At 23.7% G+C, this 17082-nt stretch overlaps 4 protein-coding genes across 5 annotated transcripts; 2 read left to right on the forward strand and 2 right to left on the reverse strand.

The window, feature by feature from the left end:
• The first annotated feature begins 111 nt into the window (after positions 1 to 111).
• On the forward strand, positions 112 to 6193 carry LOC122851684 (dual specificity tyrosine-phosphorylation-regulated kinase 2-like). Its single transcript, XM_044151059.1, has 3 exons — positions 112 to 483; positions 1109 to 4006; positions 4079 to 6193. The coding sequence occupies exons 2-3, from the start codon at positions 2741 to 2743 to the stop codon at positions 5012 to 5014; spliced, it is 2202 nt and encodes a 733-aa protein (XP_044006994.1). The 5' UTR covers positions 112 to 483; positions 1109 to 2740; the 3' UTR covers positions 5015 to 6193.
• On the reverse strand, positions 6174 to 9760 carry LOC122851707 (thioredoxin-related transmembrane protein 1-like). Its single transcript, XM_044151115.1, has 4 exons — positions 9431 to 9760; positions 9147 to 9308; positions 8901 to 9075; positions 6174 to 8826 (listed from the first exon to the last, which is right to left on the reverse strand). Exons 1-4 carry the CDS (start codon positions 9580 to 9582, stop codon positions 8482 to 8484), a joined length of 834 nt encoding a protein of 277 aa, XP_044007050.1. The 5' UTR covers positions 9583 to 9760; the 3' UTR covers positions 6174 to 8481.
• A 474-nt stretch (positions 9761 to 10234) lies between these two features.
• On the reverse strand, positions 10235 to 12741 carry LOC122851703. The gene is made up of 5 exons (XM_044151111.1): positions 12257 to 12741; positions 12057 to 12170; positions 11514 to 11987; positions 11300 to 11443; positions 10235 to 11220 (listed from the first exon to the last, which is right to left on the reverse strand). Exons 1-5 carry the CDS (start codon positions 12366 to 12368, stop codon positions 10967 to 10969), a joined length of 1098 nt encoding a protein of 365 aa, XP_044007046.1. The 5' UTR covers positions 12369 to 12741; the 3' UTR covers positions 10235 to 10966.
• Positions 12742 to 12754: 13 nt separating this feature from the next.
• Positions 12755 to 16355, forward strand: LOC122851700 (MAP kinase-activated protein kinase 2). 2 transcript variants are annotated; one of them, XM_044151107.1, is made up of 6 exons: positions 12755 to 13281; positions 14571 to 14859; positions 15178 to 15317; positions 15385 to 15557; positions 15632 to 15730; positions 15796 to 16355. In XM_044151107.1, exons 2-6 carry the CDS (start codon positions 14704 to 14706, stop codon positions 16305 to 16307), a joined length of 1080 nt encoding a protein of 359 aa, XP_044007042.1. In that variant the 5' UTR covers positions 12755 to 13281; positions 14571 to 14703; the 3' UTR covers positions 16308 to 16355. The 2 variants fall into 2 exon arrangements, with proteins under 2 accessions (XP_044007042.1, XP_044007041.1); XM_044151106.1 differs by lacking the exon at positions 12755 to 13281 and adding an exon at positions 13699 to 13875.
• The last annotated feature ends 727 nt before the right edge of the window (positions 16356 to 17082 follow it).

Raw genomic sequence — 17082 nt, forward strand, 5'->3', positions numbered from 1 at the left:
TCAAAAAGTTACTCCAATTTAACGTCAGATAGCACTAGTGTTATATTCTTGACATTGTTGTTGTTTTTTTAATTACTCAGTAATTTTTTTTTTTTTTCTATTCTCTTTGTTTAATTTTGTCTTGTTGTCTTGCTTTTGTTGTCTTTCTTTGTCGACAAGTCGAACATTGTCGAATTAAAATTGGCTCTCTTTCTTCTTTTTCCTGTTCAACCACCCTTTCGGGTTTTTTATATACACTTAGTTGTATATATTTTTGTGTTCATATATAAAAAATATATATCTTGACAGAAAAGAAATATATATATGATTAAAGTGAGTGAGTGTGCGCGTGGGTGTCGTGTTCACTGTCGTCTACCAGCTTTGTCCATAATAAAATTAATAAATAAAAAATTAATAAATTAAAAAAATATTATAAATAATACATACAATAAATTTACATAATATTTATCAATTAAATAATTATACAAATAACTCATTCATCAGGTAAATAAATAAATATATAAAAAAATTTTTAAACTCAATTTACAAGTGATTGTGTGTGTGTGTTATTGTTGGAGTAAAAAAAATTTGTTGCTCTTTTGCCTTGTGTCAAAAAAAAAATAGCAATTATTATAAAAAATTAAAGACATTTTTCAATAATAAAAAAATTATTATGTTTATGTTAAATTAGATTAATAAATTTTTTTCAATCAAAGCTTTTAAAAGTGTCTCTTCGTGTGTGTCAAATTTGTATACGTATACAGTTAGACGAAGGCGTATTTTTAAAATAAAAAAATAATAATAATTTGAAAAAAAAAAAATATATACAAAAAGAAATTTAATAAATATAGATACCCGGAAACAAAAAATTACTGTCCATGAGATGATTGAATAAATTGGAGTCTTTTTTTTTTTTTTTTAATAAATTTTTTTTTCTTTAATTGCTTGATTTTTTGTAATAAAAATTTAATGAATTCAAGTTCATTGACATTTGTTGAGAGTGAATCACAAGAAACAAGTATTTATTATAACTTGATTAACATGTTTTTTATTTTTTTTTAACTATTAATTTATTATTTAATTAAAAAAACAAACAAAAAATTAAATTAAATTTTTTCCATCTATTTAGCGGCTGCAGTTTGATGAAAATTTATTATGGATAAATATGAGTATTGACAAGATGACACTGCCTTAAAATCTGGAGTAAAAAAAAGTTAATTTAATATTAAAAAATCTGCACGTGCTAAAAGACATTGTTGATTTCTTCAAGAAAAATCGAAATAGAAATAAAATGCACAGTGAAAAAAATGAGCAAAAGACCAACTTAAATGGATGATATAAAAAAAGGAGTAAATAAAAAATACATAATAACAATAATAAGATAAAAAAAAAAAATCTCGGATGTGCATCGTTACTTCTGCTTCTTTCCAGTCAGTAAAAGCAGGCAAAAGCAAGTAAAAGAGTCAGATATTTATCGTCGCGCCGCTGGATTACCGAGGACAACATTGTAACTAAATAAAATGTTAATGCAAGAAGCTGAACAAAGCCACTTCAATTTGTAATTCAACCAAATTCAACTATTCACAACAATCAGTACATACACAAAGTCAAATTAAAAATAATAACTGTGTTGATGAATCAATAATTACCAACTCATATTTGATTCTCTTTTGACACTTGTCTGTTTTGTTTTTGTCAAGTTTGACAATTGAAAAATAATATTAATTATTACAACAATTAATATATAAAAAAATGGTGATTGTGTGAGCTTGATAAATGTGTGAGAGATAAATAATTTGTGTTAATTGCGATGTTTTTACAAAAGCTACATAATAATATTGTTGATAATTATAAAATTAATTATTTAACATGTGAAAAAGTAAATAAAAAATTTCAATAATGATTACAAAAAATAACAGATAAAACAATGTGATTAATTAAAATAATATTGTGCAAATAAATCAAGGAAGAAAAAGTTGAACAAAAAAAAAAAAAACCACAACATTTGGTAATTATTGTTTTTTTTTTTCGTTATAAATATTATTTTATTTTTTGATTTAAAAACATACAAGAAAAAAGACTGAAAATAATATTGAAAAATTATTTAATATTTTGATAAAATAATGGAGCAAAAGCAGGAAGAGAGTGTCGAATGAGTTGGTGTCATCAAACTTGTGTTCGGCCAAGTGCCAACAACCTCACAAACATACTGAGATTAAACTCATAATGTGTTTGTCCTCGTGTACAATTGACTGTAATAAAATTAGACGTACAAAATCACGTTCAAGAGGTAAAAAAATTCAACGTATCAAGAAAAAGTTTGATATAAAATTGACCTGTTTAAACCAATATTAATAAATAAAATTTAATAAAGAGAGAAAGAAATATTAAAAACATTTTCTAGTCCATGTGCATTTAAATAAAAAAAAATAGAAAATCTTCACTCAATTGTAAAGAATACTTGAAAAATTTATCTATCGTGATATAAAAAAAAAAAACTTTCTGAATAATGAGATACAGTTTATTACAATTATTAATAAATAATCCATCAATAATTATTAAAATAAAAAAAATATTAACAATAAAATTTGTTAAATTAACATGACAAGCATTTAATTGTTTTATGTAAATTAAAAATATATTTACAACAACAACAAGTAAAAAAAAAAAGGAAAAGAACAACACAATTTATAATATACATTATTGTAAAATAAATAATAATAATTATTATTTATTATATTTGTTGTATTTAAAAGTACAAATGTCTAGTTTAACAATAACAGCAAGTAAAATCGAGATGCCGTTGTCACTACCAAATCCATTTGTGCCAATGAGCACAATAACAACTCAAAACTACATAACATCAAATGAAAATAATCATTTACCACCATTAAAAACAGTTGTTAATAATAATTATACAACAAAACAACAACAACATGTTGATTCATCACCAAGTCATTTGACCCATTCAAGTCACAGTGGTAGTACACATTTGCCAAGTTTAGGCTCAAGTGGAAATAATAGTTTACAAAATTTAACATGTAATTCTGATAATTTAAATATCAGTTTAAATTCACATCATTCAACAACAACAAGTGGTCATAACAGTCATAATTCAAGTAATCATAATATTCATTCAGCAACAAATAGTCCAATGGTTAATAAAAATAATAATCATCATCATCATCAGCAACAGCATCATCATCAACATCGTACATTAATATCATCAGCATCATCAGTAGTAGCAGCATCAGCAACAACATCATCAACACTAACAAAAACTACAACAAACACATCATCATCATCATTATCAACAACACCAATAACAACAACGCCAACAACAACAACAACAAATGATAAAAATACAAGTCGTATTATACCAAAAATTGCTGTTACACCAGAAATTGTTATGAAATTATATATGAGTAAATTAACACTTTATGAACAACATGAAATATTTAATTTTCCACAAATATATTTTATTGGTGCAAATGCTAAAAAAAGACCAGCAATTATTGGATTACCAAATAATCATAATTATGATAATGATCAAGGTTCATATATACATACACCACATGATCATGTTGCATATAGATATGAAGTATTAAAAGTTATTGGTAAAGGTTCATTTGGACAAGTTGTTAAAGCATATGATCATAAAATACATGAACATATTGCACTTAAAATGGTTAGAAATGAAAGAAGATTTCATCGTCAAGCACAAGAAGAAATTCGTATATTAGCTAATTTACGTGAACAAGATAAAGATAATACAATGAATATAATACATATGTTTGATTCATTTACATTTAGAAATCATATGTGTATTACATTTGAATTATTGAGTATTAATCTTTATGAATTAATTAAAAAAAATAAATTTCAAGGTTTTAGTTTACAATTAGTTAGAAAATTTTCACATTCATTATTACAATGTTTAGATGCATTGTATAAAAATAAAATAATACATTGTGACATGAAACCAGAAAATGTATTATTAAAACAACAAGGACGTAGTGGAATAAAGGTAATAATTAAATTAAATTTTGCATTAAATATTTTTAATATTAAATATTTGTCTTTTTATTTGTTTTCCTAGGTAATTGATTTTGGCTCAAGTTGTTATGAAGATCAAAGAGTATATACATATATACAAAGTCGTTTTTATCGTGCACCAGAAGTTATACTTGGTGCAAAATATGGTATGCCAATTGACATGTGGAGTCTTGGTTGTATACTTGCTGAATTATTAACTGGTTTTCCATTATTACCTGGTGAAGATGAAGCTGATCAATTAGCATGTATTATTGAATTACTTGGTATGCCACCAAGAAAATTAATTGATAATGCAAAACGTTCTAGACAATTTTTTAGTTCAAAAGGTTATCCAAGATATTGTAAAGCAACAACAACAACATCTGGTACAACAATATTACATGGTGGTATGTCAAGACGTGGTAAATTACGTGGTCCACCAGCATCAAAAGATTTAAAAGATGCATTAAAAGGTTGTGAAGATCCATTATTTCTTGATTTTATTAAAAAATGTTTACAATGGGATCCAGAACAAAGAATGTCACCAAGTAAAGCATTAAGACATGCATGGTTAAGAAGACGTTTACCACGTCCACCAGATGATAAAGTTGATAGTTTAAGTGTACAACAAATTAATACATTACCAGCATCAAGTAGTAGAAGTTCAAGTAAAACAAATTTATTAAGTTCAACTGGTCTTACTAATAAAATACGTGAAATAAGTGATCAAAGAGCAACAATACCAACAAGACATCCATCATTATCACATGCCATTACTACAAATCATCATCATCATCATCACCATCATCAACAACAACATCAACAACAACAACAGCATCAACAGCATCAACAACAACATCATCATCAACAACAACAACAACACAATTCAATTCATAATCACAATGGCTCACATGAATCATCACATGATAGTCACAGTTCATCTGGTGGTTCAAGCAGGTTTGTTGTTACTAAAGAAACTCTTATTGATACATGGCGGTAAAGCTTAGCCTTTTCTCGGTTAACCGAGTACAATATTTATTGCAAAAATAATAATAAATCATTTTATATAAAAATTGAAAGAAACATAATTAAATACTTAATTATTGACGCAGTTTTAATTAAAACTCAGGAGAGTATAAATATATTATTATCATTTGCATTTAATGTGAATTTATTTTTATTTTATTTTTTTAAGCAAATGCTTTAGAAAATATTAAATTCTTATTTGCATTAACGTGATGATAATGATGATTTTAGAAATTTAGAAATAACGACTGCTTTGTGGTAAAAATTTTGTGAATTTGTTTTTTTTTTTTTTTCGTAGAATCTATAGAGCCGTGATAAGGAACACAGAATGTTTTGTGATATAATACTTAGGCGTTTAATTGTAGTTTCAATGTTAATCAATTATGATAATTGAACTATTAAAATCATTATTTTAATGCGCTAATTATTAGAATAGTTAACTCAATAATTAATAAAAAAAGAAAAATGAAAAATACAAAAACAACAAAAGTATATATATATATTATATAAATATATAAGAGAGCAATTAAAAAATAATAATACATATACGTTAGTTTGCAAAGAATAAATAAAAAATAGAAAAAAAAAAAAAAAAAAATTGTTCTTAGTGATGTAGTTGAAGCGTAGTCAAGTCGGAAATAAGCCGAATTGACCGTGTAAGAATTTGTTGTATGAGCATCATCGTAATGTCGCATTGCTCAGTAGTTCACTAGCATATTTTTTTTTTTTTTTTTTAATTGTTTTTTCTCTTAGAATAGAGAATTAGAAAAGAAAAAAAAAAAAAACACTTTTGACAAAGACAACACATTATTGACGCATTTATAAGCATTTGCTTTTTAGTAGAAAAAATTATTTTAGAATGAAACACTTGAATGTTTTTGTCACTGCCAGAACCAATTTTTTTATCATTTATATTTTAATGTTATATAGCTGCATACCGTAATTATCAACATTAATAAATGTTTGAATTAACTGAGCAATATAAAAATGAATTTAATAGAAAAAAATTAAATAAAAAAAGGAAGAAAATTATTTATGCTGCGTTGGTAATGTGATGTCAAATTCGAGTTCGATAATGTCTTCTTGACATTGTGAAAAAAAAAAAATAATGTGAATTTTTATTAGATTAAAGAAAAAAAACCATTACACAGAAGTGTAGTAAAAATTTTATATGTATTTCTACTGACGAAACAAAAAAAACAAAAATGAAAAAAAAAAAAAAATTAATCAGGATTTGTTTAAGAGAAATTTGTACTGTCTTTGTTGTGGACTAGGTGAAAATTATTGTTCAACTTTTAATTTGATTATGAATACTGGATCGAAGATATATTCTTCCTTTTTTTTATTTCGTTGAGAAAATTTAGATTAATCATTACAAAATTGAACTGACTTTGAGACTGTTAAATCAGGTCTTGATGTACTATATCACGTGAATATTTGTAACATAATATAAGTCAATCATTAAAAAGAAAAAATTATAATTAACAATTACAAGAAAAAAAAACATCACAATTTAGAAAAAAAAAAACAAACATTATCATGTACTTTTATTGTTTTATATTTTTAAATTGTCCAAAAAAAAAAGTCTGGAAATTTTAATAATTATTTTGTAAAATTATCGTCCAAGCTCAATATGCGTATTATTTTATTATTTAAATTTTATTGTTTTAAAATAAATAAAAAAAGCTATAAATTTTAACTTCATTTTTCAATTTTATAACTGTGTTTTTTAATTTAATATTTTATATATTGTGAAAATAAAAATTGGACGACAAACCAGCTGTGAAATAAAAAGAAAAATATTTACTAATAAAATATGCACAAAATTGGATTAAATAATTGAGCGTAGACTGCCATTATAAATTTGTTGATTAAAAAGAAAAAAAAATTAATAATAATTATTAATTTAAAAACAAATATTACAGCCGACCAAATTCATGACATTTTTATATAATTATTTTTCTTTTGCACATGCCTTAGTTACATTGATAATCAGCTTTATAATAAAATTTGTCAATCACCAGCTGATTTAAGATGAATTTTTTTTTGCAATGAAATATGTACAGAAGAAATTATTATATGTAACAAAATTATGTTTATATTATTGTATTTATTTCTAACTGAATTGATATTAATGAATCATAAAATGACATTAAAAATAATTTTAAAATGAAAAAAACAAACTGAGCTTATTATTAATGTGAGAGAGTGTGTTGGCTCATTTGATAAATTAATTTCTATTCTATGTGTGTGGTGTATCAAAATCATAATCAACATTGTATATAAAAAATTAATGATTAATTTTTTTTTTTTTGTTTGTTTAATTATGCAATAAATTATCAGTTGGACATGACATTGTTGCTGATAAATAATTAAAACCAGTGAATACACACTGCTAAAACAAAGGCTGCTAAATGATGTCTCACACTCTCACATATTTATCTGCATTTTTTTTTTTTTTTTTATAAATATTATTAATCATTGATGAACAAAAAAAAAAACAGCTGTCATGAAATTATTAATTTTACAATGTAGTCTTATTATTTTTAGTAAATTAGATGATAATTTTAATAATTAACGTGATCATATAATCAATAATTTTTTTCTTATGTATTTTTAATTTTAAGTCAACAAAAAACATGGCTAAAAAAAAAAGTAAATACAATTGTAATATTGTTTTTTTTTTTTTTTAATTTCAAGTGATTAAATTTTATCATTAATTATAATTAAAATCATACTGTAAACAGTAATTTAAAAAAAAAATTATTATTTTTTATTTCTAAAAACAATCATGACAAGAATGAATGAAGTTGATAATTAATTAAATGGCAATTTAAAAAAAAAATTAATAATTATGTATATAATTGCCATAAAGTCACAAAATTAATGTGAAAAATTTTAAGTTTATTTTCTTTTTGTAAAACAACAATTTAAGAAATGAAAAAATAAATATAAAATACTGTTTAAAACAGTTTTAATAATAAAAAAAAACCAATTGATATTATTTAATTTTATTTTCTTTTAATTATAAAGCAGGGAATAATAATCCACCAAAATAATTATAATTTTTTATTATTATTTTTATCAAATTTTTTGTTTTTTACAAAGTATATTATTAAATTACTCAGTTCATTAATGAAGAAAAAAAAAAAAACAAATGTAACTGATTATGGAATGAAGCTTATTACTAACACATTGAAAAATTATAATTATTGAGTCCTCGTTGAAATATTAATAATCCATTGACGAAATATTATATTAATCATTAAAAAATGACAAATACTTTGAATAATATTAAATGTACATGCTTATTGACTTGTAATAATATTTTTTTAAACAATTGACAAGTATTGCCAATTAATGAACGAAATTGACAATGAATTTTTTCTTTTTTTTGTTGATGAAATTGAGGTAATTATTAAAAAAATGTAAATATATAAATTAGTCAGCTTTACGTGGTTTACGTTTTCTTGCATTTGGACTATTTGCAGCTGATTTTTTATCATTATCATCAAGTTTTTCTGAATCACTACCATCTTCATCAACCAAATCATCTTTAACACCTTCAATATAATCTTCATCATCAGATGTTTTATCCTTGTCATCTTTACCTTTGCGTTTTTTATTACCAGATATTTTAACTGGTTTTGGTGGATATATAAAATCAATTATACAAACAATAACCAAGCCAATAATTGCACCAAATATTATTGTTGCAATTGCAAATATAAGATAACTTCCCCATGTTGGAAGACCAAATTCTTCCATCAATTTATTATGAATTGCCTTTAGAAAAAAATGAAAAAAATATATAAATATAATTAGAATAATTATTATTATTAATTTTGTCATTTAATTACCCTTAAAACTTGTGACATTTTGAAAAATTGACTAATTACAGACATCTGAATAGATGTAGGACTTTTCCAGCTTGGTATTGGCTCAACTTTTGTCCATGTTTTAGCTCTGACAAATTCTACAAGTGAGTCTTTGTCTCTTGGACTTTTGTACTGACGAAATAAACCATCTTTAACACTGAAATAAAATAAATTTTTACATGATTGTTTTAATTATCCTATAATTCATATGTATTTTTTATGACTTACTGGTATATTGTAGGAAGTGCAGTGACCATAAATCTACCACTTAATCCAGGTGAATCAGTGACATCAACTTTACCAACATTAATACCAAGATCTTTTTTTATGTCTCCAAGATAATTCCATGTTGGATTTAAATCTTTACATGCTGGACACCATGGTGCATAACTGAAAATAATTATACATCAATTAAAAAAATGAATAGTTGTTAAAATTTATAGGTTAGAATATGGTTACATTATGTTTTTGTATTATTTATATATGAAAATTATTAATAAAAATGTACTTACAATTTAACCATCCATTCTCCAGTTAACATACGATCCCAATTGTCTTCATTGAGCTGGTGAACATTTTGAATTTGATTTTTTTTTGTTTGTAATGAAGCATTTGTCAAAATAATACATGACAATAGCCCAAATAAAATACTCTTCAAAAACATTTCTTTTTAATTAAAAAGTAATGAATTATCCTAATGAAAAATATTATTTTAACAAATTATCAAGTTTAATAGATTGTTTATTATTACTACAACAATAACAACAACAATTATTGGAGAGATAGAGTTGCAAATCAAAGCAAACCAGACAGCTCAGTTGCCAGATGCAGATGTTGGGGAGTAGGGGGAATGGGGATGTGCGGGGTACTCGGCGAATCAGCGATATATTGGATATTTTTAATCGATATATCGAGTGATCGATATTTTTTTTTTAAATCGTAATATGAATTAAATAATCCCTTGATGTTATGATTTTTTAAAATTGTTTTTAATGAATGGTTCTAGACTTCTTAGAAAAAAAAAAAATCAAAGTATCTTCTTGATAAATCATTGATGCTCATGTAAAATTATGATTCATATAATTTTACATGAGCATCAATGACTTATCGAGAAGATATTTTGTTTTTTTTTTTCCACGATTTATAATTTATGTACAATACTCACAAGCTTAATTGAAATTTATTCAAATTAATAAAAATTGACTGGTGTTATTTATTTCAGCCAATATTTGAGCATTGCAGATCTCATTCACACTAGGATCCTTTTTTTTATATAACTTATAAATTCTTTTTGACATAGACACTGTATCATTTTCATATGTTATTTTTGATGGCCACTTAAATTACTATAAACAATTTTATTTTTTAAATGATCTTGACTGGCAAGTAAATCATATTTTACTTCTCTCTTTGAGTCCAATTGTCCTGCCAATGCATTGTTACTTGTGTCTCTTTCTTTCTTTTGAAATCTATACCAGGAGGATGTTGAGCAACATCCTTGAGAGTCAATTCTCAACGTGGTGGAAATATTTCTCCATTATTTCTCCGTTGTTTCTCCACTTTTTCTGAAAACGATCCATGATTGGAGAAATCATAGAAATATTTCTCCACCATTTCTTCAACTTTTTTCCAGGAGAGATATTTTTTCGACCAGGGTTTTAATTATCTATTGCAAATATTGAATTACATATTTTTTCTAAATTCATTATTTAAAATTATAAATAACAAGATTTGTATCTAGTGAGATTTTTTTCCATGACCAGCAGTGTTTTTTTTTTTATTAATGTCTTTAAAAATATTTTTATAAAACAATTATTTCTTTAGTTTAATTTAGCAATAATTTCGTTGGCAATTTAATTCTTAATAAATAAAAAACATTTATACAAAATAATTAAAACACTATAATTTTTAAATAAATATTAAGTAAATTCATAATGTATATTAATTGATAAACAAAAAAATAGTTTTCATACAAAAAAAAATTAAACAGATTGATGCAAATATGAAAAAAATTAATTAATAATACTTGATAGTACAATTAAATTGTTTTACCATCTTTTTTTAACTTTTTTTTTACTACTTTTTGTTGATTCCAATGCAAATTGTTTTTTACATGATGATTTATCATCAGAATCACTAGAAGAATCAACAACAATTGCTCTTGATCTCAATTTAAAATTTCTTCTTCGATTCATCAAACGTAATGATGAATCAACCTTGCTGTCTTCCACAACATAACTTTTACGTGTTTTTTTAAATTGAGAATGTGATGAATCACTGCTTTCTGATGACTCTGAGTATCCTGCAATATTTAAAATGCAATTATCAACAAAAGTACATGATAAAATAATTATTAGAAAAATAAAACAATGTATATTTACTTTTTCTTTTTCTAATTTCTTGTGAATCAATCATCATTTTATTTCTCTTTTGTCGTTCTTCATGTCTTTTAGCACAAATATCTCTGTATGATTTTTCAAGTAGACATGTCGATGAACCATCAATCACACTTGTTGGATCAAAATCTAAAAATAATATCACAAATTTAATTATTACTTAATCAAAATATAAAATTAGATTATTTATTTTACCAACCATAACACGACAATTCATCACTTGCAATTGATGACTCATTTAAATTGACTAATGATTTTAGCTTAATTTGTTTTTTTTTACTTGTTTTTTCTTCAGCTTTTGAAATGTCAATTATCTCTTTACGTTTTGATAATGTTGATTCATGATTTTTCATTGATTTACTACCAGAAATTACTTTATTTTCTTTTACATTACAATTGTATCGATTTGGTGTTGTTGATGATTTATTTATTAAACGACGTTTTTCACGATATTCTCGGCGTTTTTTATATTCTTCAATACAAGCATTAGCTCTATCATCAATATCTATTGATGGAGTATTATTTAAATTTTCCAATTTCTTTTTAACTTTATCTTCATTTGATAAATCATCAACTCCAGTTGTTTTTTTAATAGATCTAGCTGGTGAATTTGTTAATTTAGCTGGCATCGAATTGGAATTTTTAATGTTACAATAACCATCATCATCATCATCTAAAATAACAAATTAACATTACTAATTTAATTGACATATAATTAAAATTATAATTAATATAAAATAACCTCTTTTATGACTGGGATTTAACATAGAAACATTTAAAAAACTATTATTTGTTTTGTTGAATTCATCAATGACATCAGGTGACACAATAAATCCTCGACGTCTGTGTCTCATGTCTGAAATTAATTGATAAATAAATGATACTTTTAAACAATTAAAATATCAAAATAACATATATATTTATTAATAAAATTAACCATACCAACGCTTAAATTGAGTATATCTTGAATTGATGATGCTCCTGAATAATCAACAGAATATTCAAAAATACTGTTGTCATTCTTGGCATTACTTGAATTAATATCATGCTCCATTGTTATTGTTGTTCTCTGTTATCAATCAATTGTTGTTATTTTAATTTACCATCCATTTGTTAAAGGGTAGACACACACGTGTGAATTGTGATGATAATTTTTACATTTGATAAAATAAAATTTGTTGTTGATACAATCCTGGTTATCACGTGATCCAAAAAGTCTCTTCAGTCTTCACATTTACTAATTTAATTTTTCCTTTGGATTTTAGTATAAATAATTGTTAATAAATATTATTTATTATAAATAATTAACTGTATTTAATTAGCTATATCCTGATGTTTTTTTAAATAAAAAAAAACGAGTAAATTACTCAAATTTTTAAACGTTCGAGGCGCCACTTTGGGGTCTCTGTCTCTCCCAGGTCTCTCCCGGATTGTTCAGTTGAGCCGCTACTGAAGTGTTGTCACGTAGTAGAAAAATCATCACCGCAACTCGATACCATGACTCATACACATACCACACTCTTACAAGTTATGTACAAGTATATAAAAGATATTAAAATCTCTCCACAAAAGATTAAATAAGAAAAAAAAAATTCATAAATAAAATATTAACAATAATAATAAATAAATCAACAACAATTAAGTGAAATTAAATTTTTTTTCTTTTTTAATTTTTAATTTATAAATCATATTGTTTATAATTATTATTAACAAAAGTGACAGTTTAAGTATAATACTAATGTGAAAGCGTTGATGAGAAAAAAAAAAAAAAATGTAAAAAAAATTTTGTAATACTCGAATTTATTTAATAAAAAAAAAAAAATTGGTATTATTATTATTGTGAATTAATTGAGGTGTATTTTAACAGTGATTATAAATATTTATTAAATTTATTTGATGAATATTTTTATGTGATAAATGCGTTTAATTGATTAAAAAAGTTATTAAAAGTTGAATAACCCTTTCAGGTATGTAACTATGTACATTGTAATAATTATCAATAAAAAATGAAAAAAAAATTTTATTGATTTGTTTTGAATAAATAAAAATGATTTATTGCAATTATTTATAGTTTTATTTATCAATATTTTATCAAGGTTGATTGCAAGGCTCACATGGAAGCTAGATCAAATTATTTATTTTTATTATTTTTTTTCTGTAATTCTGCAATTCATCCAATGATTACGTAGACACTGCAAATAAATTATAAATTATACTTAAAAAAAAAAAAAAAAAATCTTCTTATTAAATTTATATTATCTAATTTTTATTTTAATTTTTTTTTTTGTTATTTAATTTAAAACAAATATCCAAAAAAAAAAACTAATTTATTTTTAATTTTTTGGCTTTTTTTTTTCTCAATTATTTATTTTTTTTTTTTTCAGCTTTTGATAAAACCCAAGTGCTTAAAAAAAAAAAAAAGATTTCAAAATAAATATTTATTATTAACAAATTTTATAATTTTGAATATTTTGATAATTAATTTGAGTTGAGATAAGGATACTTCAAAAAAAAAAAAAAGCAACATCAACGATGCCTATCACTAGATGGTCCTTATGGAGGTCAATTTTCCCTATTAAAAATAATAAAATTAAAAAAAATTTAATATCTATTATTTCCATTAATACATTAATAATATTAAATAGTTATTTTTTCACGTTATCTTATCAATTAACAATTTTAAAAACGCTTATGACGTCAAAAAAAAATCTATTTTAAAAAATTATCTTCGCTATCATCACACATGCTTTATTTGTTTGTCAAACATATTTCATAAAAATTGTCAAGTTAAATAACGTATCTCGTGAATATTTAAAGCCATGATTTGTGTATTAATTAAAATAAATTTTAATTTAATTAATGTCTTTGTAATAATTTACAACTAAAATATTAGCTAACATTTTTGGTGATTGGCCAGCTTAAAGAAAAAATTAATCATCAAATTTAACAACATTTATAACATCATTGTTATTAAATAAAAAATTATTATTTATTATTATTATTAAATTTTATGTACGCTGATTCGTTACACTCTAATCTTGAGTTTAAATAAAAAAAAAAAGCCATGATAACAGTTCGATAAAGTAATGTCTTTCAATAACGAGGCAGTTGTGTTTCATTGTCATGCTCGCCAAAAGTATTTACGTATATAACAATATTTAAATATAAAATTAACAATTAAAAATATATAATTTACTGGATCAGTTAATTAATAATAACAAATAATTATAATGAATATTATTTTTTTGGGATGCAGGAAGTGTAAAAGACTGGATGTGACTGTTGAACAAAAAGATAAACGTAAACGTTCAACAACAATTGTAAATAATAGTGAAATTAAAGAAGAAGATATATCAAAAATAAAAGAAGAAAGAATTAAAATTAAAAAAATGGATTATCCATTAACAAATTTTGATGTACGTGTACCAAAAGAAACACAAATTATTGATGATTATGAAATTAGTAATCATGTACTTGGTCTTGGTATAAATGGTAAAGTTGTACAGTGTTTCGACAGAAAAACCAGAGAGAAATATGCATTAAAGGTGATTATAATAATTTATAAATAATTATCATGCTTTTTTTTTTTTTTTGGTAATGATACATTAAGATAATCATGATGATGATATGGCTGAAGCATGTTTCAAGTCTGGGCCATGAATCGTCATCATCTATTTATATAACACAAATATAAAATATATGATGATTATTCATCAAACAATTCTATATTTAATACCGGAAAAACAAATAATCTTCAATGACAAATTTCATGATAAAATTAATATTTATTTATTAATAATATTGTTAAATAAAATCAATGATAATTAATGGAATTTTTTTTGTTTGCTAATATTTATTTTTAGGTTTTACATGATTGTGTTAAAGCAAGAAGAGAAGTAGAATTGCACTGGAGAGCATCAAATTGTAAACATATTGTACAAGTTAAAGATGTTTATGAAAATACATACAGTGGAAATAAATGTTTACTTGTTGTTATGGAATGGTATATTTATTTTAAATAAAAATTATTTAAATATTAAATTGAATTATTAATTTTTTAAATTTTTTAGTATGGAAGGTGGTGAATTATTTCAACGTATACAAGATCGTCAAGATAGTGCATTTACTGAGCGTGAAGCTGCTGAAATAATGTATGAAATTTGTGTTGCTGTAAAACATCTTCATGACATGAATATTGCACACAGAGATCTTAAGCCAGAAAATTTATTATACTCTCGACAAGGTAAAGAAAAAATAATTTGTTTAAAAAACTAATAAATCTAGATTAATTTATGTTTTATTTTTATTTTTTTGAAGATCATTTGGGTATTTTAAAGCTGACTGATTTTGGATTTGCCAAAGAGACACATTTAAAGGATACATTGCAGACACCTTGTTATACTCCTTACTATGTTGGTAAGTTGATTAATAATATAAAGTAATGATTTTTTAAATTGAAAATTAATTTTTAATTTATTTAGCACCAGAAGTATTGGGTCCAGAAAAATATGACAAAAGTTGTGATATATGGTCACTTGGTGTAATAATGTATATATTACTTTGTGGATTTCCTCCATTTTATAGTAATCATGGTCTTGCAATATCACCAGGAATGAAAAAACGTATACGTCTTGGACAATATGATTTTCCATCACCAGAATGGACAAGTGTTAGTACTGAAGCACGTGATTTAATAAAAAGTATGCTTTGTACTGATCCAGCAATACGTTTAACAATTCATGATGTTATGAAAAATAAATGGATATCAAAACATACTGAAGTACCACCAACACCATTACACACTGGACGTGTACTTCGTGAAGGTGAAGAATTATGGCCAGAAGTACAAGAAGAAATGACACGTTCATTAGCAACAATGAGAGTTGATTATGATACAGCTAAACTCAAACAACTTGATCATACTAATAATCCACTTTTAAATAAACGTAGACGTGCTAGAGAACTTGGCACTGCTGTTTCATTTACTACATAATTATCTAGTTAAATATTTTATTTTTTTTTTGCAGCTTATGTCATTATTTGACAATATAAATATTAGATAAAATTATATTAAAAATTAACTGCTTTTTCATTACAAATGAAACACAAAAAATAAGAACAAATAATTGCCTCAAAGGTTTTTCGATAATAGTTTATATAAAATATTATTAAACGACAATAATTGTCAATAAATTAAATTACCTCATTGATAGTGTTAACTTTAAAATAAAAGAACAAATTATTTTTATTTAAAAAGTAATTTAATTACTAAATGAACAAATATTAATTTGAATTATATTAGATTTATAAAAAAAAAAAAAAGATAAAATTAATCATTGAGGCCTTAGAAATTCGAACAGGGTTTTTCTTTATTTTGTTTTTTTTTTATACACTTATTCATTAGCTTATAAATTTTTTTTGCCACTTATTTTATATACACACACTTTAATGATAGATTTAAAAGGAACAAAACACAAGAGAATTTATTTGTAGAATTTAATTGACATATAGGTATTGTAATATTACAATTAAAACAAAAAATTATTGTTACAATATCAACAAATTATTAAGTATATTTATGTTAAATATTGATATTTAATTAATCAATTAAAAACAACAATTGGTTCTCCAATGTTTACCACTTTTCAACCGTCCAATAATTATCTATTTTTTTCTTTTTCTTTCAACATTGTTATTTATGCTTAAAAAGCATGAAAAAATTATTAAAAATAATTGTGAATTTTATGAAAATATCACATTTAAAATAT

The sequence above is a fragment of the Aphidius gifuensis genome, linkage group LG3, assembly GCF_014905175.1.
Source record: "Aphidius gifuensis isolate YNYX2018 linkage group LG3, ASM1490517v1, whole genome shotgun sequence".
Classification (NCBI taxonomy): domain Eukaryota; kingdom Metazoa; phylum Arthropoda; class Insecta; order Hymenoptera; family Braconidae; genus Aphidius; species Aphidius gifuensis.